Source organism: Narcine bancroftii, chromosome 4, assembly GCF_036971445.1.
Source record: "Narcine bancroftii isolate sNarBan1 chromosome 4, sNarBan1.hap1, whole genome shotgun sequence".
Classification (NCBI taxonomy): Eukaryota; Metazoa; Chordata; class Chondrichthyes; order Torpediniformes; family Narcinidae; genus Narcine; species Narcine bancroftii.
In genome coordinates, this window is record NC_091472.1 from 27,538,583 (window position 1) to 27,564,796 (window position 26,214).

The following is a 26,214-nucleotide window of genomic DNA, read 5'->3' on the forward strand; positions in this document are numbered from 1 at the left end:
ATGGTTTCTTCGTATAGTCCTTGCCTGGGTTTGTAAAATCATCATGGAAGAAAATAACCACTTCACTGTCCGTTTGAAAAGAAGACAGATTCATCATGTGGAACATAGATTCTGAGATCTCCATGCAAGAGAGAAATCATTTGTATGAAGAAACATTGCTCTGAACACAACTCTACAAGAAGTTTGTGAGTTTGATGACTTGATGTTTCAAAAAACATCACAATTGCTTTTGAGCAACAATTTAAAGAAATCCAATGCCTCATACGTAATCCATAATTGCATTTGAACTGCAGTTATGACTTTAAATTTCCACATAAAAGCTTTCTGAGACTGAACTTTAAAATAATCTCTTCAGAATCAAACTCAAACTGTACTAATTTGTGTTGTAACACACACACACACACACACACACACACACACACACACACACACACACACACGTACATTTGTGCATAGTGAGGTTAAGTTAGAATTAAGTTTAAAGTTAAGTACAAAGTGTTATGTTATTAATAATTAATATTGAAAATAACCATTTTCTTTGGTTATTACCATTGCTGCTAGATTAGTAGGTAACACACAGGAAAGCCTTTCTTGGGGCCTAAGAAACAAGCTCAGTTTTTTATTGTCCATAATTGAGGTGAACTTCCTACCATGTAGATATTGGTGAAATCTTTTGAGACTAAAGATTATGGCCAGTCCTACTTTTTCCTGTTGTGCATAGTTTCATTCGCAGACCGTCAAAAGAGCGGGAAGCATATGCAACTGGTTGTTCTTCCTTTTCTGTGACTTGTGACAATACTGCATCTAAACCAACAGCAAGGGTAACCTCTTTTGCGCCCTAACTTGTGCCCTTCAGTGAGAGAAAGCTAGCATCCTTATCCAATTTGTGTGCTCCTAGGGCAAAGGGGTGCAGAAAATGATCTAAAAATTTCTTGACTTGGATGATAAACCACCACTGGGTGGTGCTGTGGAGTGGAAGAAGGCCCAGAGCATGAGTCATGGTCTGGAGGACAGTTTAGAATGTTGGGATTTCAAAAAGGGATGAACATTCTGAAGGCAGCCAGAAGGACCCAGACCAAGCCAGTGGTTCCTCTCTCTGCAGCAACACAAGACAATTTCGAATTTTGTGCTCTCTCTCTCTCTCCCTAAAAGATCTTTTGGCTTCAGTTTACCAAACAAACTGAATTTTGTTTATGATCTTTGCTTCAGTTGAGATTGAAGTTTTGTGAGTCTTGTGTGTTATGTGTTTGTTTTGTGTCTAAGTTTTTCTGTGTGCTGGTTGGAAGTGTAGCTTAGACTTTGATTACGTATGTTATATTTAGGCTGGGGAATTTATTGTTTTACACTGTTATAGAAATTTGCATAGTAACCAGTGGGCATTGTTATAAAAGGGGGGATTTTGAATTAAAGTTTGAAGGTGAATTTTTTTGTTAATAAAATAATTGTTCATCTTTACCACATCTTCTTTGTGGTTGCTGGTTTGATCTTGTAACAGAAGGAAAACTCAAATATTTTGATGCCTTTTAGCTTGACATTACCAATTTTTATTTTTGATTTGATAATACTTGGGCCAGCACAAAATGGTGCCTGCAATGGAACTGTAGTCGAAGGAGGCTTGTTAAGAGTACAAGGGGAGAGGAGATCATCTAGGCAGTGTAGTCAGGTTGCTGCACCAATATCTAGACAATTGAAACAGGAGCACGAGTTCAAATCCCAACATAATGTCTGAGAACTTGAAATTGAAGCCCTTGAACAAATCTGTAATTGAGAGAGAAAAACACCCCATCAGTAACAATAACCCTGACAATGCCGTGAAAAATGTCTTCTAATTCACCGCGTCCTTTTGATAAATGCCGGTGACACATGCAATATCCATAGCCTGTCAAAAAGGAATTGTTTCATAATGTGTGTAGTATTGGCCATGTTGGTCGAGCAAAATCCAACCATTAACATTTGACCCAACCATTACATTTAAGAAGCATCAATGGAAGGGCTATGGAGAGCGGGGGTCCAGGTGCTGGTGAATGGGACAAGCCAGAATAATAGTTTGGCACAGACTAGATGGGCCAGTTTCTGTGCTGTAGTTTTCTATGGTTCTACTTACAAAAATAACTTGCCTAGCTGGATTAGCTGATATCTGAGACACTGTGTCAGTGAGCTGGAGGTCCTGTCTATCACCAAGTAAACCAAGCATCTTTATCTCACCCAGGAAGCTGGACCATTGGAAGGAATGTGTCCTGTCAGGGAGTGCATTCAGGAAGTTGGCTGAGCTCTTGGCTGCAGGTCTCGGTCCTTCCACCAGTCCCCTCCTTTTTGCTGTCATTGATGACATGTGATCCCGAGTGATCAATCTGAAGGAAAATTAATATCATTTTGAACGCAGATATTATTGCAACTTCTAATTAGCTTCTCAGTATCAGGAGTGGAAAAAAAAACTCTGAAGAAAATGTTATGGTGCATGTTTGGATTCTGTTTATTTCTTTTGCCAATTGCAGTGTCTTTGCTTACTGATGTAATTTGAATATGGGGATTATTTATAATTCTGCAATGATCAATTTTAGTTATGAAACCTAGTTATGTTAATGTTGGTGTGTGTGTGTGTGTGTCATTGCTTGCCTTTATCCTTGCTCCTAGATCTTTGTTGCACGAGTCGAGGTGAAAAATTTGTGCATGAACAGGAAATCAAGTTCTTTGCCAAGGTACTGTGTTTTATGGGAAATCATGTGATTTACTTTAGAAAAATCCTGCACTGTCTGAAAGGAGTTTGTACATTCTCCCTATGTCTGCGTGGGTTTTCCCCATGGATTCTGGTTTCCTCCCACTTTTCGAAATGCACCAGGGGTGTAGGTTAATTGGGTGTAAATTGGACAGCATGGACTTGTGGGCCGAAAGGGCCTGTTACCGTGCTGTATGTCTAAATTAAAAATTTTATTTTAAAAAAGGTATCCAAAGTCAGCGTTATAGAGCTACAAACCTCACTTCTTCCCCTGAACCTGTGTTCTCTAGCCATGAGGAACCATTTCCTACAATTCATCTTCTTGTTGGCCTTCAAAATGTTGTGTATCTCAATCAGATCCTAAGACTATAAGAGCAGAAATAGCCTATTCAGTCCATCAAGTCTTCCCCACCATTTAATCTGATGCACTTTTCCACTCACCCTCACTGTCTGGCCTTCTCCTCGTAATCTTTGATGCCCTGGCTAATCAAGAACCTATCCACCTCTTTCTTAAATACATCCAATGACCTGGCCTCTTCAACTGCCTGTGGAAAAAAAATTCAACAGATTCAACAGATTTACCAAATTCCTATGCATTTCTGTTCTAAGCAGATAACCCTTCAATCCTGAAGTTGAGCCCTCTTGTCCAAGACTCTCCCACCATAAGGAAAAAAACCTTTCTACATCTACTCTATCCATGCCTTTCAACATTAGAAACGTTTCAATGAGATCCCCCCTCATTCTCCTAAATTCCAAAAAGTACACGCCAATAGCTGTCAATTATTCCTAATATGATAACCCTTTCATTCCCAGAATGATCCTAGTGAATCATTTGAACCATCTCCAAGTTCAGCATATCTTTTCTTAAATGAGGAACCCAAAACTGCTCACAATACTCTCACCAGTCCCTACAAGAATTTCAACATCACATCCCTGCTCTTATATTCTAATCCTCTTGAAATGAATACCACCATTGTATTTGCCTTCTTCACCCCCAACTCAATATAGAAGTTTACATTTGGGCTATCCTGCATGAAAACTCCCAGGTCCCTTTGTTTGGGTATTTTCAATTTTCTCCTCATTGAGAAAATGGTCCCTCCAAAGCTCTCTTCTCGCCTCAGATTCCTCCACTTTAATGAAAACAGCCCAGTTTGTCCAATGTCTCCATATAACTGACAGCTGTGGAGGAAGAAGGGAGAATGTGAAATGATAATGGATATCTGTGTTGTCACACGTACTAACATTGTTCATTTTTGCAGGTCGTTCTTCCTTTAATTGATCAGTATTTTAAGAACCATCGTTTATACTTCCTATCTACTGCAAGTAGCCCTCTCAGTAGTGGGGGCCACGCATCCAACAAAGAAAAGGAAATGGTAACAAGGTAATGTTTGAGCATACTCTGTAATTTGAGTTATGGGGGCAGGATTTGTATAAAGTACCTTTCATAATAGCCTTACCATTTCAAATTAGAGTTCATGCCATTTGTATCAAGATGCAGGCAGGGATAAGGGCTGTGATGAGAGAGGAGAAATTGGGTGATAAGAGAGACGCATTAAAGCACATTATCGTGATAAATGAGCAGAGCCTAACATAGGATTGGCCTTGCTTGGGCTGTATAGTAACATTGAGCTCGATCCCAGTTTAATCTGTTTCTAAGGCACTATCTGACCCGTCCACAGGACTTCACACGCATCATCCCAGAGATTTTGATACACATTTGCACATCCTCACTACTAGAAGGCAGGAATAACTCTGGCTTGAGTTCAGCAAAAGTATAGTTCAACCAAACATGGTAAAATCACCTAATTTTTCAAGAAAATGGAAAGTTGCTCAGTGTAGTTTCATACACTGATCTGGACAACACATTGCACCAAGTCAACAGTTAGATTGTTATTCTTCAAGAAGTATCTTTTATCCTTAACTCAGATTACTTAGAAGCAACTTGAAAGGTTAAGAGCAATTAAGCTTTTTAAGACAGAAGCCTCCATTAAAGGGTCATGATTAGAGCAACACTACTGTGATATCTGTACTCTGATCATGTTTCTGATGGGAGAGTTTGGGATTGTTAAGGTTACACACTCCTCTCACTGCTCTGAGGCTGGTGAGAATAGAATGAGACAAGGTTTTCTCTGCTGAATTCTATCAGGAACTCCTCAAATGGCAAGCTGGACCTGTACTCAGCTGTGATTCGCCTGTCTTACACCTGAGGAGAGGACACTTGGAAATCTTGAAGCACTGGGAAATGTAGACACAAAATGGAATTATGTCTGTTATTTATTATGCTGTGATCGTTAACAGCTGAATGGAAGTGAGGCTTGTGAAGGGCAGAGGCCGCTTTCCTACCTTGGAGAACATTGGTGAACCAGATGAGTTTCATTACTATCCAACATCTTTCATGGGCATTTTCTCCATCAGTTCATTTGTGTTACAAACTAACAACCCTTTTAATTATTTTTGGAACTAAAGGGACTCTGTTAGCATTAACACAGGAACAGCAATAGAAAATTCACCAGGCAATGGTTAATTCAAAATAATAGTCTTTTTTTTAAAATTAAACTATTAATTACATAATATATCTTATTTATCTCTAAACTTAATCCCACTATTGGCAAAAGTAAAATGTGTATGTGTGTAATAAAGTCCTATCTGAAAAGTGAAATTTTAAAACTTCAGAATCATTTTAGTCTTGACTGAAGATCTGAAATTCTCAATTCAGAAATTATTACAAAACCTTACAATCTTCAGGTATCTTTACTAACAATTCTGCCCTCTTTTCAAAGAGACAGGGTATGTGGCTATTTTCTTCCATGATGAATTCACAAACCCAGACAAGGGTTAAATGAAGTGGCCATACAAAAATAGACCCAGTATAATTCTGACCTCTTTTACAAAGAGACAGTGATGTGGGCTTCTTTATTTCAAAAGCCACTGATTCTGTGTTCCCCTTTGCCCAGGAGTAACACACAACAGCACCAGCCCTGATTACTGTAATTCAACCCTGTCTTTCACAAGGTTTCCATTTTCTGTAAACTCCAAACTGGACTCTTATCAAAAATCAAAAATTCAATAATATATTTCTCCAATTCATGTGACCATTTACAGCATTAATGAGGTCAGTTCCAATTATTTAAAATCATGTGATCAGTTATTGGAATTTTAAACAGTTGCAAACACTAGTTTTTTTGCAAACCACGTGATCTTCATATCTGTCTTGTAGATGACACGACTCCGAAAGATTACCTAACTTCTGTTTCAAAGGATTAAGTATATCACTCACATGGCTCTGAGTTTAATTTCTCTTGTTCAAGAGGCCTTAAATGGTTTTGTTTTAAAAACAGGTGGCTTCTTCAGCAGTTCTTATTGAAAATTTAGATACTTCAGTTTTTAATAAAGAAAACACTCCATTGTTCTTGAATAATTAAGAGCTACTTCAAATCCATTAGTTCTATCTTTCCAAGACATGTTAACTCTGAAAATGAACTCAGTTCTCTGAAAGCAATGGTTCTCTGTGAATATGCTGTGAACTGTGAATGGCCACAGCTAACTTGCTCAGAATGCATATATATTTTATCTCTATAATTTACTTTACAAAGTCATTTTTATAAATGAGAAACATAGTTTAACATTAAAATAAAGGTTAACACAAATCTGTTAGAGTTTCAGGGATTTACAGCATGGAAACAGGTCCATATTGTCTACCCAGGTTAGTCTCATATATTGATCTAAACATTTAAATAGTTTTTTAAAATGTTTTACCTAATTTTTTAAAATCTTGATCACTTTTAATATTTTTAGGTGTTCTTGAATATTTTTGAAAGTCAGCAAGATTCAGAATTCTTGACTGATTTAACAGCTGACTAAGCTGACTGCAATTCTCAACATGTTGTCAATGTTCCTTCAGCTGTTGTTGCGATCTGGGCTTGTTCTGTTCTCTCTCCTTCCTGCCACTCTGATCTGCATCAGAGTGAAGCTGATCCCAACAATTTGTACTGACTTGTAATGCACCAAGATCAGTAGAAATGTGACTCTGCAGGCAATAGGGTTCCTGATTGGAAATTTGAGGGCAATCCCATGTTTACCTTTAAAGTACTAATAATAAATGTTTTGTGGTCTTGGCACTATGATGAAACCAGCTCATATTTAAATGCTGATCATTTCTGGAATGACTTGTAATGAGCATTTGTATTTGAATGTTTTTAAATCAGTTTTTGTTTCAAAAGCAAACCTGTTGCTTTTCATACAGGCATATGATTGTAAGTAAACAAGAGCATTCTGCATAATATTTTGAAATTAGGATGGAAGGAATTAAGCATTTAATATGAAATGGTGTTTGGGCAAGTATAAGTCATTTTAAGTAGGCTATCAATTTGATGAATTAAAGATAAGAGCTTGTCATAGGTTTTTTTTCACGAACATCACCAGATATAATTTTACATTTTCTAGCAGAAGCTGATTCACAAGAGCGTCAGGTTCTGCTTCATGTGATTAGAGTGCCACCTAGTGAGTGAATATGGTAAATGTTGAATAATTTATGCAGCAAATCTGATATTGCAGCCAAACAGGAGTATTTTCGTTTATCCACGGCCTCATGCACTGCTAAACTGAGGCTACCTGGAAATTGGAGGAACAACACCCCATGTTCCGTCTGGGCACTTCTGAATCAGATGGCATTAATATTGACTCTCCCAATTCTGTTAAACCGTATCACTCTGCCTTCCTTCCTCCTGCTCCCCACCCCTTCCTGAGAGCTACAACCTCCCCTGATCACTTCTCAATATTTTTTCTCTTCCGTCCTCCCTTCTACTGCAGAGTTTTACTTTAATTTGGACACCATGGGCTGAAGGGCTTGTTCCTGTGCTGTTCTATGTTCTATTTTAACAAAAGAGGCCTCACACAGAAAATAGGTTCAAACATTGACCATACAAACAGGACCTCACCTTTGTTACGCCTTAACTTGTGCTCCAGCCTCTGGAGTGGACTTGAATCTGCATTCTTCCGGCACAGAGGTGACAGTGCAATTAATTGCATTACTGCTGACTGGAAATCCTCTCCAATGTAAAAGAAGCGTTATCAACAAAATTAAAATTCCCCAGCTCTGGGCGTTAGTTCCATTTCAAAGATAAAGTTGAATGCTCTTTTAAGAAGGTCATGGGGATCAGGAAGGAAAGTGGCATTGAGGTCACGATCAGATTATCTATGTTTTATTTTATGAGGGAGCAGGCCTGAGGGGATGTCTAGTGGCTCTTTCTCCGAGCTTTCGGAATGTGCCAGGATAAACGAGCTGCCTTCACCATCCTTTTCCAGGCTAAAACCCCTGACACTGCAGCAGGAAAGTATCATCATCGAAACTCCTAAATCTCTTCGAAGAAAGCCTAACATTGCCGAAGACTTGTGAAAGCCTAGTCTGAGATCCTCCAAATTCTAACTTAATGGAAAACAGCTATGTAAAGATAAGAACATCAGGATAGGAGTTTACTCCCACCATTCAAAACATACCGGGGGTGTAGGTTAATTGGGTGGCACGGACTTGTGGGCCTAAATGGCCTGTAGAAGCCCTTCGAGCCTACTATTTAATGGATTTGTGGCTCATCTGATCTTGCCTTCAGCACACAAGAACACAAGAAATTGGAGCAGGAGTTGACCATCTGGGCTGTCGAGCCTGCTCTGCCTTTCAAATAAAATCATGGCTGATCTGGCCATGGACAGTGTTCCATTTATCGGCTTGTTCTCCAGAATTATTATTTAAAATGTTTCTTGAATACATTTGATGATTAATGATGATGAATTTATTGTCATACACAAAATTTCTATTTTCACTTGCACTGAAATTTTCACCAAAAAAGCTACAATCATATATATATAATTAAAAAAAATCACATTCCACCTGAAGTAATGTGTGAGTGGGAAGGGAAGGTTGAGAACCACTGCTCTGGACCCAATTGTGAAACCGTGCACATAATGAGTCATTTAGGTTCAATTAAAATAATTGGGTATGATGAAAACACTGGTTTTCAATCTTTTTCTTTCCACCTAATACCACCTTAAGCAATCCCTTATTAATCACAGACCACCGATGGCATAGGGAATACTTAAGGTGGAATGCGAGTTTAAAAAAAAAGGTTGTCTGTCCCATATTAGATTATCCCTGTACAGAAAGATAATAAATATAAAAGATGGACAGAAAAAAAAGTGCAAACAGGCCCTCTTGACCCATGACCCTGTGCCACTCAATCACCCTCAATTGACCAATAATCCCAGTATGTTTTGAAGAGTGGGAGGAAACTCGAGCACACAGCAAACCCATGCAGATATGGGGACAATGAACAAACTCCTTATAGACAGTGTCAGATTCAAACCCGGTCGCTGGCACTGTAAAGTGAACCACTACGCTAATCGTGCTGCCTGGGGTTCAGGCTTCTGTACTTTCAACCTGAAGGAGGAAAGGAGAAGACCAGTGTAATGGGGGTGGGGGGGGGGGGGGGGGAGGCGGGGTGTGTCACTCTATGGCTTCATAAAGTAGACAATTCCACAGATTCACTACTCTCTGCAATAAGCAGTTCCTCCCTCCCTACCAATCGTCTCCTTGGCACCAACCCTTGTGACTGCAAGAGATGCTCCCATACATCCTCCCTCACCACCATTTGGAGCCCCAAACAGCCCCTTGCAAGTGAAGGAACAATTCACTTGGGAATCTGCAGGGGTCATCTACATCATCAGGGGTCTTCTCTACGTCGGAGAGACTGGGCACAGACTAGATCACTTTGTTGAGCACTTTGGCTCTGTCTGCCACAATAGCATGGATCTCCCAGTTCAATTCTCCATCCCATTCCCATGTAGATATGTCTATCCCTGGTCCATGCCAGACTGAGAACACCTGAAAAATGGAGGAACAACATCTCATCATCCGACTGGGCACCCTCCAACCATATGGCATTAATATTTTCTTCCTTGATTTCTGTTAAATCCACCTCCCCTTCTTCCCCCTGTCACCTTTCCTCCAGCTCTGTCTTTCTCACTCTCTTCCCTTTTCCCCCTTTCCTTTCCCAGAGCCAAAATCATTTCTCACTCCTCCTCTTTTCGTGTCCAATTTGCCCAACCTTTGGTTGGACTGGAGTCCTCCGGCCAGTCTTCAGTCTTTATTCTTATGCCTTTCTGTTCTTTGCTTATCCCTTGAAGAAGGGCTCAGGTCTGAAATATACTTCTTATGGACACTGTAGGACCAGCTGAGTTCCTCCAGCATTTCTGTATGTTTTTATTATAATCACAGCATCTGCAGACTTTCATGTTTCACTTCTTATCTCTGTCTTGTATTGAATCCCAGAATCTTGATGCTGTGCTCCCCAGTCCTCGTCCCTGGCAGTCGAAACAGCCATGCTGCTTCTTTCTATTTTCCCTTCATAATTTGATGTTTCTTTCAGATCCCCCTCATGCTTCTGAACTTCAACGAGAATAGTCCTCGGATTCTCAACCTCTTCCCATTAGCTAAACCCTCGATTCTAATCAACCTGGTGACTCTCCTCTGCACTGCCCATTCTCTATCTTAGTTCCATCAAGAAGGTTCCAATCACTTTTAGTATTTGCTTCGGAAGTACGTGGAAGCCACTTTGAAGGAACTGAAGGAGTGTACAGCAAACTATTCAACCCAAGCTAATCTATCAAAGACCGGTTGCCCCGTGGTGGTGGGGTCTGCAGATCAGATACAGGACTATTAGTCAATTCTGAAATAATTGACCACTAATTGAAGGGAATTCTCCTCAGGCCCCTAAGAAAATGGTTGTGTGATCAAGAGGAATTCTAATGACACTTATGTTTATATTGTATTTTGAAGTATTAACCTCGTGTAAATGATGGAGATGTACAAAGCCAAGGCCAAGGAGTTAACACATGGAACAGATTGGCAAGAATGATTCCTGAAACTCAGGGTTTAACATGTGAGGAGAGTTTAACAACTCTTGATTGTAGTCCTTGGCGATTGGAAAAATGAGAGGGGACCTCATAGAAGCATTTAGAATGTTGAAGGGTCTGGATAGAAGAGGTGCGGCAAAGTTGTTTCCAATGTTAGGCCACAGCATCAGGATTGAAGGGCGCCCATTTAGCAGAGAGTGGTGAACCTCTGGAATTTGCTACCACAGGTGGTGTTGGAGGCCAGGACATTGGGTGTATTTAAGGAAGAAATTGATATGTTTCTGAATAGTCAGAACATCAAAGATTATGGAGAGAAGGCAGGGGAGTGGGACTGAGTGGAAGAATGAATCAACTTGAGATGGAATGGCAAATTGAACGGCGGGTCAAATGGCCTATTTCTATTTCTATATCTTATGATCTTAAGGAACATAGAGCAGTACAGCCCCTTTAACCCACACATCCATACCAAACATGATGTCCAAATCAAGATAAACCTCTGCTGCTTCCACTTGGTAGATATCCCTCCATCCCCTTCATGTTCACATGTCTATCTAGAAGCCTTTTAAACACCGCTATTGTATCCACTTCCACCACTATCTCTGGCAGCCCATTCCAGGCACTCACACTTTCTGTGATTAAAAGAAAATGTCTGAGATGCTCTTAAACTTGCTCCCACTCACCCTGAACACAGGTCTTTTCCATGACTGACGCTTTTATCCTGGGTGAAAAGTTCTAATTCTCCCCCTGTCAATGCCTCTATGATTTTATAACCTCTTAGCTTCCTATGCTCTAGAGAAAACAACCTGTTTCCATAACTCAATATCTTCTAAATTAAGCTACATTCTGGTAATCCTCTTCTGTACCCTTTTAAAGCTTCCACCCTCTTTCTGTAATGGGAGAGCAAGGGAGACCACAGCTGCACATGTGGAGCAAACCCAACTTTGATGTGGCTGGAATGTAACTTCCTTAAATTTGCACTTATTCTCTGCCCAATACCTTTGATTTACCACCCTACTTGTATGGCCACTCTAAATGAGCCATGGACCCAGACTTCTAGGTCCATCTCCTCGAGTTCTCCAGAGATGATGAGGAATTGAAATGCTTCACCCTAGTCATCATTTTGGCTGATCATTTCTGACATTGGCATGTCAGAATAGCATGGTGAACGGAGTGTTGGGAATTAAGTGTGTGTTAGAAAAGAATTTTAAGGAAAAAAAACTCATTAATGTGATTGAAATGTACAGAACATGGTGTGAAATTTGAATGAATCAAGGCAAAATAACATTCTCTTTCATTGGAGAACTTTTATTTTACTAACACAAACACTGCATATGTCATTTTAACAAAAGCTTTGCTTTTGGTCTTTTCTTGTGGTTTGCATATCTTTTGTGTTCTTGTGTTACAGACTGATGATAATCCAGATAGCAGTATTTCCAGAAATTTCTCTTGAGGGTTCCTTGCTGTTCGTTTAGAATTCCTTTCTCATGATGATCTTGTCTCTCAGTGGGCTTTTATTTCAGCTGTTTCCTTCTGTTTTTTTCCTCCCCTCTTCCCCCCCCCCAACTGTTCTTTTTTTCCCTCTCTCCTTCAGCCTCTTCTGCAAACTTGGAGTGCTTGTCAGACATAGGATATCACTGTTTGGTAAGCAATAGCATGAATGGATGCAGCATGGCACTGTATTGTTGAATTACCATGTACCCACATTGTATTTTGACCTTTTTGCATGGAGAATTTTGTACAGTACATGCTGATTTTAGTCTTTTTTCAGGAATAGTAGTCTCCTTCCATTGCATCCTGTACTGCCAGCAACCTTGCCACTTCCTGTCGGTGTAGTGCCTTACCCTACGCTTTAGAGAGTTCCTTGAAATTTAGACATCTCATGGCAAACCAATAAGTGGTTCACAGAATAAAATATCAATTTTATCCAGCTTATTAATGGAAGCTATTGCCAGTGTCTGCCATTGATCATTTCATTCTTTCACCTCTCTGTGTTATTGGATTCAGTTTTATTAGGTATAAATATTGGGCTGCATGACAAGCCCATTCCTAATGTAGCCTCAACACAGATGTCATTAAAATGGTCATTCAGCAAGAAGCAGTTGGAACATTGAGATGTATTTAAGATGGTGGTCAGAAACCTTTTTGGTCATTCAGCAAGAAGCAGTTGGAACATTGAGATGTATTTAAGATGGTGGTCAGAAACCTTTTTGATAAGCCCATTTGTACCACCATTAAATGAGTTCATGGCTGATCTGATGATAGGCTCATCTCCACGTACCTGGCTTTTCACCATATCCCTTAATTCTCCTACTATGTAAAAATCTATCCAACCTTCAATATATTTACTGAGGTAGCTACCTCTGCTTCAATGGGCAGCAAATTCCCTCTAGAAAAGGCAGTTCCTCCTCATCTCCATCCTAAATTTACTACCCTGAATCATGAGGCTATGACCTCTAGTTCTACTTTCATCCACCAATGGAAACAACTTAACAACCTCCATCTTATTTTTGCCTTTCATAATTTTATACATTTCAATAAGATCCCATCACATTCTTCTAAATTCCAGCGAGTTCAGTCCCAGACAACTCAATCTCTCCTCATATGCTAACACCCTCATCTCTGGATGAACCTCCTCTGCACTGCCCCCAAAGCCAGTATATCCTTCCTCATGTAAGGAGATCAGAATTGTATGCAGGGCTCCAGATGCAGCATCACCAGTACCTTGTACAGTTGCAGCAGAAACCTCCCTGCTCCTAAGTTCAGTCCCTCTAGCAATGAAGGCCCACATTTCATTTGCCTTCTTGATTGCCTGCTGCACCTGCAAACCTCCCTTTGGCAACTCAAGCACAAGCACTCTCCCAAGTCCTGCTGCATTTGCTTTCTGATGGTGATTATGGGTGAGGTTCAGAGTAGTGAGAAGCCTGCAGAACGTGGATGATGTCTGGTGATCTCTGAACACTTGAGCAATAATTGAGCTCCTCTTGACATGTTTGGAGTTGCATTACAACTTAGTACCCTGTTGCCTTGCAGTTCCACAGGGTTCCTTCAACCTCTGCCATAACCCTGGAGAGACTCTTAAGTCTATGTCTCCAGGGTCCTAAATTTACAGTGACAGATTGGGCAACATCATTTGAAAATCCTTTCAAAAATACTTACAAATGAAGTGTTCAGTTTACCCTTTTTACATCCAGATTTGGAAGGATGCAAAGAGTCCATTTAAAAATACAGGCAAGGGATTCTGGCGACATGGACTTCCAAATGCAGCTAAAGTTAAAACTATGTAACAATACAATCTCTGAAAAAAAAATGGTGTAGATCAGAAAATTCTGCTCAGAGATCAGGACAGCTTGATGGTGGTCACAGGAGGCTGAATAATGGTAACAGGACATCCTCAAGTCAGTTGATTGGGTGGTGTTCAAGGACTCAGCTCAGGATCTGAATAATTACACCAGGGCTGTCACAGATTTTAACAAAACAGCTGTAGACGAGTGTGTCCCCACCAAATTGTTTAGGATTTTCCCCAACCAGAACCCCTGATGAACAATGAAATCTGGAACCTGCTGAGAGCCAGATCACAGGTATTTAAGTCCGGAGATCCAGATTAATATAGGAGGAGCAGGTTTGACCTTCTAAAAGCTATCTCCCGAGCAAAGTGAAGATTCTAGATGAAAATGGAAACAATAAAGGACTGCTGTGGTAGGGCCTAAACCTGCTACAGAACCAAATCCGTTGCAGTAGCAGATGGCAAAGCCTTATTCCCAGAGGAATTCTATGCCCGATTTGATCTCAGTAACAGTGAAGAATCCACCCCTCTGCAACTCCATGTCTCCTGATAATGCCATCCTGTCCGTGTCCGAGGATGACGTGCTTGCTGTCCTCAGGAGAGTGATTCTGAGGAAAGCATCTGGTCCAAACAGAGTACCTGGTCAAGTATTAAAAATCTGAGTTGACTAACTTACCAAAGTATTCGTGGATATCTTCAACATCTCACTCTGGTAGGGCATGGTACTCACCTGTTTCAAACAGATGTCAATCATACTGGTGCCAAGGAAGAGCACAATAACCTGCCTTAATGACTATCGAGCAGTAGCACTTATCAAGTGATGAAGTGTTTTGAAAGGCTGCTATTGAAGCATATAAGCTTGAGTCTGAGAAGCAACATTTATATATTGTAGCTTACCTTTTGTAGTGACTGTGTGACTCTGTGGCTCAGTATGACACCACCATCTACAAATTTGGTGCCAATACTATGGTCATGGATTGTATAAAGAAAAGCAATGAGTCAGTATACAGGAGGGAGATTGAAAACTTGGCTGAATAGTACGCCAACAGCAACCTCGCACTCAATCTCACCAAAACCAAGGAGCTGACTTCTGGAAGGGAAAACCAAAGGAATACAATCCAATGATAATTGGGGATCAGAGGTGGAGAGGGTGAGAAAATTTAAGTTCTCAGAAGTCACTATTTCAGAGGATCTTTCCTGGACCCAACATATTGATGGTGTCCTGAAGAAAGCACATCAGAGCCAGTTTGCAGAAGTTTGATATGACATCGGAAACCTTGGCAAATTTCTACAGATGTGTGGTGGACAGTGTGCTGACCGGCTGCATCACAGTCTGGTATGTGGACATCAGTACCGCTGAGCATAAAGCCCTGCAAAGGTTGTGGACACAGCCCAGGACATCACAGGCAAAACCCTCCCCACTATTGATCACATCTACAGGGAACGCTGCTGTCAGAGAGCAGCAGCAATCATCAAAGATCTTCACCACCCAGCACATGCTCTTTTCTTGCTGCTGCCATCAGGAAAGGGATCTCGGTGCCACAAGACTCACACCACCAGGTTCAGGAACAGCTGCTACCCCTCCACCATCAGACTCCCCAACAACAAAGTCATCAGGAACTCTTTTAAGGAGTCTTACTTGTGCACTTTATGATATTTTTATTCTCTCTGTATTGCACAGTTAGTTTATTTACATTCATTTACAGTTCTTTATTTGTTTGCATGTCCACTGTGCACAAATTATTTTGAACTACCAATTAATTCTGGTTTGCCTGCAGGAAAAAAAGGATCTCAGGGTTGTATGTGATGTCTTGTATGTACTCTGACAATAAACCTGGAATCTGAATCTGAATTTGTATTAATTGGCAGAAATTATGGTCAGGATATTCATCTGCATTTGGTGTGGAGCGTCAGGTCTGTGTGTTTGCGCTGCTTCTGAATTTCAGTTCCATTGAACTTAAAGGATGTGAGAAGCAGCCTTCTCCAGTACTTTTGTGTATGGCCTGTGGGGACCCTTTTTGATCAGCCTGACAATGAATGTGTGGGCGGTAAGAATGTTGCCAGGGCTCTTCAATTATAGCTGTGAGATGAGACCATCTAGTTTAGGGTCAGGTTGTTGGTGACAAAAGACGCTGAGGAGAGATGTATTCCAAGGGGAGATGCTTATGAGAGACCTTATCATGGTAAACTGAGCAGACGTTGTCCTGGGGAATCTTAGTGTAATTGATTGAAGAATTCAAAGGGAGGTGATAGAATTATTTCATTAAGCTGTGATATAGAGGTCACTGTTTGAAATGGTAATCTAGGCAGAGACCCCCATTGTGTTTAAAAGGTATCAGGCTAAGTATTTGAAGACCTATAACCATATAACAATTACAACACAGAAACAGGCCAGTTTGGCTCTTCTAGTCCATGCCAAACACCTTCTCCCAACTTGTCCTATTGACTCGCACCCGGCCCATAACCCTCCACACCTCTCTCGTCTATATACCAATCCAACTTTTCCTTACATATTAAAATCGAACCTGCATCTACCACTTTGGCCGGAAGCTCATTCCACATTCCCACCACCTTCTGAGTAAAGGAATTTCCCTTCATGTTTCCCCTAAACTTTTTCCCCTTCAATCTCAGTCCATGTCCTCTTGTTTGAATCTCCCCCATTCCAATGGAAAAAGCCTGTCCACATTGACTCTTATCTGTGCCCCTCATAATTTTAAATAGTATCAATTCACCGCTCAATCTTTCCCTGTAACTCAAACCCTAAAACCCAGGTAACATTCTCTCTATTCTGTTTATATCCTTCCTATAATTCAATGATGAAAACTGCACACAATATTCCAAATTTGCCCTCACCAATACCTTATGCAAATTCAACATGGCATCCCAACTCCTGTATTTAATGCCAACGTACCAAGTGCTTTCTTCACCACCCTATCTACATGTGACACCACTTTCAGGGAATTATGTACTAGAATTCATAAATCCCTTTGTTCTACTGCACTCCTCAATTGACTACCATCTAATGTGTAGGACTTTTGCTGATTAGTTCTACCAAAATGTAGCACCTCACATTTATCAGTATTTAACTCCATCTGCCATCTTTCAGCCCACTCTTCTAACAATCCTTTATCCCGCTTCAAGCTTTGATAACCTTCTTCACTGTCCACAACACCACCAATCTTTGTATCATCTGCATACTTACTAATCCAATTAACCATCCTATCAACTAGATCATTACTATATATGACAAACAGCAGAGAAACCCAGTATCGATCCCTGAGACACTCCACCAATCACCAGCCTCCAATTTGACAAACAATTTTCCACCACTACTCCCTGGCAGCTCCCATCTAACCATTATTGAATCCAATTTCACTACTTCAATATTAATACCTAATACTTGAACCTTCCTAACTAACCTCTTATGCAGAACCTTGTCAAAGACCTTACTAAAGTCCATATAGACAACATCCACAGCCTTCCCCTTGTCAACTTTCTTAGTAACCTCCTCGAAAATCTCTATAAGATTTCACCAATAGGCCTGTGGACCAAGGACTGGGAGGTTGAATTAACCTGTTGCATGTTTGGACAGTATGGAAATTACAGGATGAATGGTCTTCTTCAGAGCTATAGCGTATAAATTTTATTTTGAATCGAGCTGCACATGGCTTAATGTAGCAAAAGCTTTCTCATACTGGTCCTACTGAATGAAAGATGGAAGGAACAGACTTACTAGTGTGGTATTGTTTGGTATGTTAGCCTTTGTTTTTACAGTGCAGTTAAAATGATTTGTGATTGTTGTGCCAAGAGTAGTTTTCAAAGTAGCTCAAAACATAATCTGTTCTGCCCATGAATTTTAAATCAGTGTTCTTCTTCAATGCAGGGAACGATGCCACTTCCATTGTGAATTGTCTTCACATTTTGGGCCAGACTTTGGATGCCAGGTAAATAAATCATAAATAAACTTGGAATCTGCTCTGGCATTTTTTAATGAATAAATGGGGAGAAAAAGGCACTCATTGGAAAATTCAAAAAATGCTGCGAACAGTTAGAAATTTGGGAAGCTACTATTGAAAGAGAAATGGTTAACGTTTCAGGCCTGTGATTCCCTCATCCAAACTGGGTTGAGTTCAAGTTTATTTGTCATTTGAATGTACCAGTACAATCCGACGCACAGAGTTCTCCAGTCCATGGTGCAGAACGGTGTAAATACATATACAGACATATGCACAAATGATATATGGACACAGTACTGTATATATACTGTACATATATTAAAATAAATATATATTTATTTTATTATAAATATTAAGGTCACAGAGAATTGTTTTAACAGTTCAACAGTCACTCAGCAGTCTCATTGCCTGTGGAAAGAAATTGTTCCCTAACCCGGTGGTTCTAGTTCTAATACTTTGTCTTTTTCCTGATGGGAGTACCTCGGAGATGTTGTGCGCAGGGTGGTAGGGGTCCTCCCTGATTTTGCGAGCCCTCTTCAGACATCAACCCCGGTAAATCAATCGATGGTGGGGTGGGGGGAGAAGGGACTTCTATGACCCTGTGAATTGATCTCTGATTCCATACTCTGCAGTAACTGTACCACAGTGTGATGTAGCTATGCAGAACGCTCTTGATAGAACTGTAGGAAGTTGCCAGTAGCGCAAGTGAGGATATGTTATGTGTCAAGGATAGGTTTTTTCTTTAGTGGACTTTGAGCAACTTGGTGATTTCTACTCTCTCCACTATCGAGCTATTAATGTGTAGTGAAGGTTGGTCATCCCTGGTTCTCCTGATGTCCACAATTGTCTTGTCTTGTCCACTTTGAGACTCAGGTTGTCACTCACACTATTTCATGAAATTTTCACCTCTCTGTAGTGCGACTCATCGTTGTTGCTGATGAGGCCGACGACTGTCGTGTCATCTGCAAACGATGACTCTGTTGGAGCAGGATCTGGCGATGCAGTTGTGGGTCATGAACAGGAGCTGGCTGAGCACACAGCCCTGAGGTGCTTCAGTGCTCAACATGATGATGCTCAATGTTGTGCTACCGAACTAGACAGACTGCGATCTTTCTGTTAGGAAGTCCAGAGTCCAATTGCAGAGAAGGGTGTTGAGTCCCCAGCAGGGGCAGCTTCTCCACCAGCCTCTGGGATATGAACTGAAGCTGAAGTCAATAAACAGCAGCCTGGCATATGAGGCATCATTTTCCAGGAGGGTCAGGATGGAGTGAAGGGACAAGGCTATAGAACAGTTCAGTCCGTAGGGGAATTGAAATAGGTCCAGCCTCTCTAGGAGGTACGCTTTAATATGTTCCATCAACAGACGCTCAAACCATTTCATAATGGTGGAGGTCAGTGCCACTGGGCGGTAATCGCGCAGTACAGTTAGTTGGTGTAGCAGTTAGCGTAACACTGTTACAGTGCCAGCAATTGGGACTCCCTGTGTCAATATGGGTTTCCTACAGGGACTCTGGTTTCCTCCCACCATTCAAAATGTACTGGGGGATATAGGAAAATTGGGTGGCACGGGCTCGTTGGCTGAAATGACCCATTATCGTGCTGTATGTCTAAAAGAAAATTGTTGGTCTTTTGCTATCACCCCTCTTTGGTATTGAGATTGTGGTGGCTGCCTTGAAACTCGTGAGGAAGGTGGACTGCTGCCATGACGTGTTGAAGAAAAACACAAAGGTCTGCAGACTCTGTGGTTGAAGTAAAAACACCATGTTGGAAAAACTCAGCTGGACCAACAGTGTAGTTTTGTGGCAAAGATAAAGGTACATAATCAAAGTTTTGGGCTGAGCCCTTCTTCGAGTTATGGAAAAATGTCACCAGGTGCCTGAACAAAATGGTAAGGAGGGAGGAGCATGGTCCCCAAAGGCAAGAGTCAATAGTTGGATAAGGGAGGGAGGGCACACCAGCAAGCAGGGGAGGAGGGGAGGAGGGATGGCTCTGTGAATGGAGAGGGAAGGGGGCGGAGAGCTGGAGGAACAAATGGCTAAGGTAAAGGTACGGGAGGGAGAGCGGAGAGTTTGCTGGCAAAAAATGTAATAGAGGTCAGAGTGGGAGTGGGGTGTGATGCACCTTTATTCACTCTGAACTTCTGGCTACTTAGCACTGGAATTGCCAACTCATTCCCACTCTGACCCATCCATCTGTGCCTCCTACTCCAGCACAGTGAGGTCCAATGAAAACTTGAGGATCAGCATCTCATCTTTCATCTGCAGACAATGTTGCTATGAACTCTCAATGTCAAATTCACCAACATGTTTTCAGAAATGACCATTTCTACCTGTCTAATTTTGGCTCATTTATTACTATTTGTCTTTCCTGCTGGTTTGGTCCACAGCCTTGCGAATAACAACGCACCACACAGATAAAGAGGCAGTAATATTAACTCATTTGATGTCACTCTGTCAAATACATTTCTATTCTTCTACCGTGCCTTCTCGAGCTTTTTTTGCCAATTAAATTATATTCTTTTTTTTCCTGTCCTGACAAAGGTTTTTGGATCTGAAATGTAAACTGTTTCTCCTTCCACCTATGTTGCCTAGCCTGCGCAATGTTTCTGCCTTTCCTACTTTCAATAGTTTTAATTAATTTAGGCATGCAGCACAAAACAGGCCCTTCCTGCTCACGTCCGTGCCGCCCAAATAATCCCGTGTGACCAGTTAACCTACACACTCTGTGATGCATCATCAATAACTTAGAAGACTAGAAGTTGTAGAGAGGCTGATAGGCTTTTATTAACTACAGAATGTATGTCCGTCCATGCTGGTCGACTCTCCTGGACTGAAAAGGGGGCTGTGAAAGAGGTGCCTTTATTCAGGGGTCAGTGGGAGGAGCCTCAGGCACAGTCAGCAAAGAGTGTGTCCTAGTACATATACACAGCACATCCAAACATATATACAGTGGTCTACCACACCCCGTATGTCTTTGAAATGTGGGGGAAAAAAAACCAGGAGAACCCAGGGGAAACCCATGTAGACACAAGGAGAATGTACAAACTCCATACAGACAGTGGCAGATTTGGACTTGGGTCGCTGGCACGGTGACATGATTGCATTAACTGCTATGCTAATAGGTTTGTGTGCACAAATCCCCAAACCCTTGACCCCTGCCCCCTTTTTAGAATAGTATTGCCTCTCCTCAGTTTACACTTCAGATCCATTAAAATGCATAAACTCATTTTCCACTCCAATAAGTTTGATATATTTGCCCTTTCCAGCTTCCTGGCACCATTCACAGAATTTATTCTGCCCTCATATAGTCACACCAGTGAGCTGGCCCTCTCCAACAGTAGCCTCCCATTGCTCAGCTGTCCGGTCGAGTGGTAAAGTACTGCCATTAATTGGCAGAGACTGCTCGCTGATGCATAGGCCACGAAGTCCAGCTGCCCATCCAGTCACCTTCCAATGGGAGATGCAGACGCGTACCAACAGTGTCTTTCCCATCGCTGCTCACCAGTGGATCCAACAATCTGCCCCTTCACGTAAACTGTACGCAGTTACCATTGTCATTGTAGCACGAGATTGTGAACCGCAAGTTCGTAATTGTGCAGCTACAATGGAAGATGAGAGGTATCTTAATGGAGATGCATAAGATTATGAGGGGCATAGACAGCCACCTTTTTCCTGGGATGATAATAGCAAGTACCAGAGGACTTCTGCTTAAGGTGAGTGGAGCAAGGTTTAGGGGAGATGTCAGAGGTAAAGATTTTACTTAGAGAGTAGGGGGTGCATGGAATGCATTGCCGGGGTTGATGATGCAGGATGATATAATAGGGGAATTCAAAAGAATCTGAGAAAGGCACATGGATGTAAGAAAAATAGAGGGTTATGGGCTCTGAGGTTGGGAATTATTAAATTGATGGTGGAGTAAGTTTAAAAACATCGAACATGGAACATTGCAGCACAATACAGGACCTTTGGCTTACAATATAAACACAAAAATGTAAAGGTTCCATTATTGTCATGTAATACTACATTTGTAATCTTACATACATGAAATTCTTTAACTTTTGTCCACTGTAAGGCAGGCAGAGAGTTGCCACTTTGTCCCGTGTCCCTCACAGAAGGCTACAGCACCTGGTGTTCTCCTCCAAGTACTGACAAGTCCTGAGCCTGCTTAGTTTCCGAGATCAGACAATCTCAGGCATATTCAGGCAATTTGTGTCCTGACCAATACAATCCTATCTAACAAGTTAAACTTTCTCTACCTCACACCCATAACCCTCTATTTTTCTTGCATCCATGTGCCTGTCTAAGAGTCTTTTAAAAGTCCTTATTGTACCAACCTCCATCACCAGCCCTGTCAATGCATTTCAAGTGCCTATTACTCTCTGTATAAAAATACTTAGCCCTGGTCTTTACCCTAAACTTTCATCCTCTCACCTTGTACAGATGCACTCTGATGCTTCCTATTCTCGCCCTGCGACATTCTCATAATCTTGTAGACCTCCATTATGTCAACTTACATCTTGCTTTTTTTCCAAAGAGAAAAGTCCAAGCTCTGTTAACCTTGCCTCATAAGACATAATCTCCAATCCAGGCATTATCCTGGTAAATCTCCTCTGCACTGTCTCCATGGCTTCCACATCCTTCCTGTAATGAGGTGGCCAGAACAAAACACAATATTCTAAGTGTGGTCCAATCAGAGTTTTATGGAGCTGCAACATTACCTCATGACTCATGAACTCAATACTCTGACGAAAGAAGACCAGCACACCATAAACCTGTTTAACTATCCTATCCAACTGCACAGCAACCTTGAGAGATCTATGGATTTGGACCCCAAGGTCCCTCTGTTTTTCCACACTGTTAAGAATCTTGCCATTAACAATGTACTCTGCCTTCAAGTTTGACCTTCCAAAATGCATCACTTCACACTTACCTGGATTGAACTGCATCTGTCACTTTTCCGCCCAACTCTACAACCTGTCCATACCCTATGACAATCTTTTACATTATCCACAACAACTCCAACCTTTATATCATCTGCAAACTTACTGATTCATCCCTCTATTACCTTGTGCAGGTCATTTCCAAGAATCACAAAGAGCAGGGGTTCCAAAGCAGATCCCTGCGGAACTCAACTAGCCACTGACCTCCAGGCAGATTAGGATCCATTTACTAATACCCTCTGCTTTCTGCAGACAAGCTATTTATGAATCCACAAAGCCAAGGTTCCATGAATCTCATGCCTTATGACTTTTTTGAATGAGACAACCATGGGGGACTTTGTCAAATGCTTTCGTAAAATACATATACACCATATCTGTCATCCTAACTTCATCAGTTTCTTTTGTCCCTTCCTCAAAAATACATATTTAGACTTGTGAAGCATGACCTACCCCTCAATAAGCTAGGCGGACTCACCCTAAGAAGATTATATTTTTCTAGATGCTCGTAAATCCAGTCCCTAAGAATCCTCTCCAATAGTTTGTCCACTTCTGACATAAGACTAACTGATCTATAATCCCCAGGATTCTCCAATTTGCTTTCTTTTAAACAAGGGGACAGTATTTGCCCTTCTCTAATCCTCCAGTACCCCTCTGTGGCCAAGGAGGAGGCAAAGATCATTGCCAAAGCCCCAGCAATCTCTTCCCTTGCTTCCTATAGTAACCAGTCCTGGCGACTTAACAATTCTAATATTTTTAAGAGGATACTGCACTTCCTCCTTCTTAAACTCAACATGCTCCAGCACATAAGACTGTTCTCTACTCACCTCACATTGACCAAGATCCCTCTCTCTAACGAACACTGAAGCAAAGTATTCATTTAGGACCTCTCCTACCACCTCTGCTTCCAGGCACATGTTGCGTCCTTTATCCATAAGCGGCCGTACCTTCATTCTTGTCATCCTTCTGCTCACCATGCATGCATAGAATTTGTTAGGGTTTTCCTCAATCCTACCTGCCGAGGACTTCTCATGCTCCCTTTTAGCTCTTCTAAGAATTTCCTTCCTGGTTACCATACAATTCTCATGAGCCCTTCCTGCCTTTTGCTTCTTAAACGTTCATATGCTTCCTTCGTCCTCTTAACAAGCTGCCTCATCATTTTTGTCAACGTCTGTTCCCTTATCCTATGGGATAATTGATGCGCAGTAAATAAGTCGAGAGGCTGAGACTGAGTCACTGATCTGCAGGCTTTTATTCACAATGGACAGGGACCTCATCCTGTGCCATGACCTGGAATTTCTGGGGAAGGGTCAAGGTGTTAGAGGCTTTACACAAGGTCAAAAGAGGGAGGGGCCACTGGTACAGTCACAGGACGGAGCGGAACCAGGTAATCAGGAATACAGCAGTTCAGTTCACGACATTTACCCCTTGGGATTTGTTTTTTGTCCGGCAGGGTTACATGGGGCACATGGTCTTACAGGTTAAGCCTGTCTAGTGGCTTGATCTTCCATACTGACCAGTGGAGCACTTGTTGTTGGGTTGTGGCTGAGGCCGCTGTCTCCTCTCGGCTCTCCAGCGCTGCCAACCTGCTTGGGGGTGTGGTGGCTTGGCTGGAGTGACTGAGGTGGGGGGAGGGTGCAATGGTTCGTATTCCATGTTCATGGAAGGAGGGGTGCTGCTTGGTGGGTATGCTCCTCAAGGGCCCCCGCATGTGCAAGTTCCTGGATGGAGACTGTTTCCTTGCGCCCATCCGGGAAGGTCACGTATGCATATTGTGGGTTTGTATGGAGGAGCTGAATCCTTTCAACTAGGGGGTCAGTTTTATGGATCCTCACGTGTTTTTGTAGTAGGTCCAGCCCTAGAGATGTCAGCCAGGATGGTAGTTTGGTCCCGACGTGGACTTCATGCGGAAGGAGAAAATTCTTTTGTGAGGTGCAGTGTTTGTGGCAGTACAGTACATAGCAGAGATTGAATGGCATGGAGCGCCTCTGGAAGGACCCCCTGCCAATGAGAGACAGACAGTCCCCTGGACGTTAGGGCAAGAAGGACGGCCTTCCACTCAGTGCTGTTTTCTCTCTCCACCAGACCGATCCCCAGGGATTGTAACTCGTGGTCCTGCTGGTGGCGAAACCCCTTGTGTAGCATGTCACTCATAAACGAGGACCCCTGGTCGTTGTGGATGAACGACAAGTACCCAAACAGGGTGAACAGGTTGCTCAGGCCCCCAGTGACCGTGATGGTAGTCATGTCATTTGTGAACCTCAAATATTCGTCGGCAATAACCATGAGGAAGTATATATTGTGCTTTGTGGAGGGAAGGGGGCCCTTGAAGTCCAAGCTCAGGCATTCAGAGGGTGCGTGGCTTTTATCAGGTGCACCCTGTCCAGTTGATAAAAATGTGGCTTGCACTCCGCACAGACCATACAGTCCCTGGACATGGCTTTAACATCCTCAATGGATGAAGGCAGATTCTGAGATTTGATAAAGTGAAAAAAAATCTCATGACACCGGGGTGGCGGAGGTCGTTGTGGAGGGCTTTGAGGCAATTCACCTGTGCGCTGGTACATGTCCTTCATGACAGGGCATCTGAGTCGTTGAGCTTCCCGGCTGGTACAGTATGTCATAATTGTAGCTGGAGATTTGATCCTCCTCCTCAAAATGTTATCGTTCTTTATCTTACCTCACTGTTTATTGTTGAACAAGAATGCCATGGCTCATTGGTCCGTGAGCAGGGTAAAACCTCTTCTGGCCAGGTAGTGCCTCCAGTGCTGTACTGCCTCAACGATCGCCTGAGCCACCTCCTCTATAGAGGAATGTTGGACTTCAGAGGGCACAGGAGAAAAAGGCAACATGGTGGCCTGATTAAGGGTGATGGCCAGGGCAAAATCGGATGCATCACTCTCCACCTGGAAAGGGGCAGATTCATCCACTACATACGTTGCAGCTTTTGCGATGTCCTTCTTTATGCGGCAGAAAGCTGCCCATGCTTCATTTATAAGGGGGAGGGAAGTGGACGTGATAAGGAGGCGGGCTTTATCCACATAATTTGGAACCTACTGGGCGTAATAAAAAAAGAACTCCAGGCACCTTTTCAGGGCTTTGAGGTTATGGAGAAGGGAGAGGTCTAGCAGAGGCTGCATGTGGTCAGGGTCAGTGCCAATAACCCCATTCTCCATGATGCAGCCAAGGATCGCCAGTCGGGTAGTGCAGAAAATACACTTATTACTTATTGTAGGTCAGATTCTGGTGTTTGACAGTGGTTAGAAATTTCTGGAAGTCCATGTCATGGTCTTGCAGGTCATAGCTGCAGATCCTGACATTATTCAGATATGGGAAGATAGCATGCAGGTCGTTTTTGTCTACCTCCAGTCTATCTCCTGTTGGAAGATGGAAATGCAATCGGTGATACCAAAGGGGA

At 42.1% G+C, this 26,214-nt stretch overlaps 1 protein-coding gene across 1 annotated transcript in view; it reads left to right on the plus strand.

Annotated features, from left to right (window-relative positions):
- The window catches only part of ryr2a (ryanodine receptor 2a (cardiac)), a 612,110-nt gene that overhangs the window by 376,016 nt on the left and 209,880 nt on the right, over positions 1–26,214 (plus strand). Inside the window, exons 60-63 of the mRNA XM_069936123.1 lie at positions 2,635–2,699; positions 3,976–4,097; positions 12,213–12,262; positions 17,788–17,848. Of these exons, the coding sequence (XP_069792224.1) occupies positions 2,635–2,699; positions 3,976–4,097; positions 12,213–12,262; positions 17,788–17,848 (298 nt within the window). The remainder of the gene's footprint in view (positions 1–2,634; positions 2,700–3,975; positions 4,098–12,212; positions 12,263–17,787; positions 17,849–26,214) is intronic.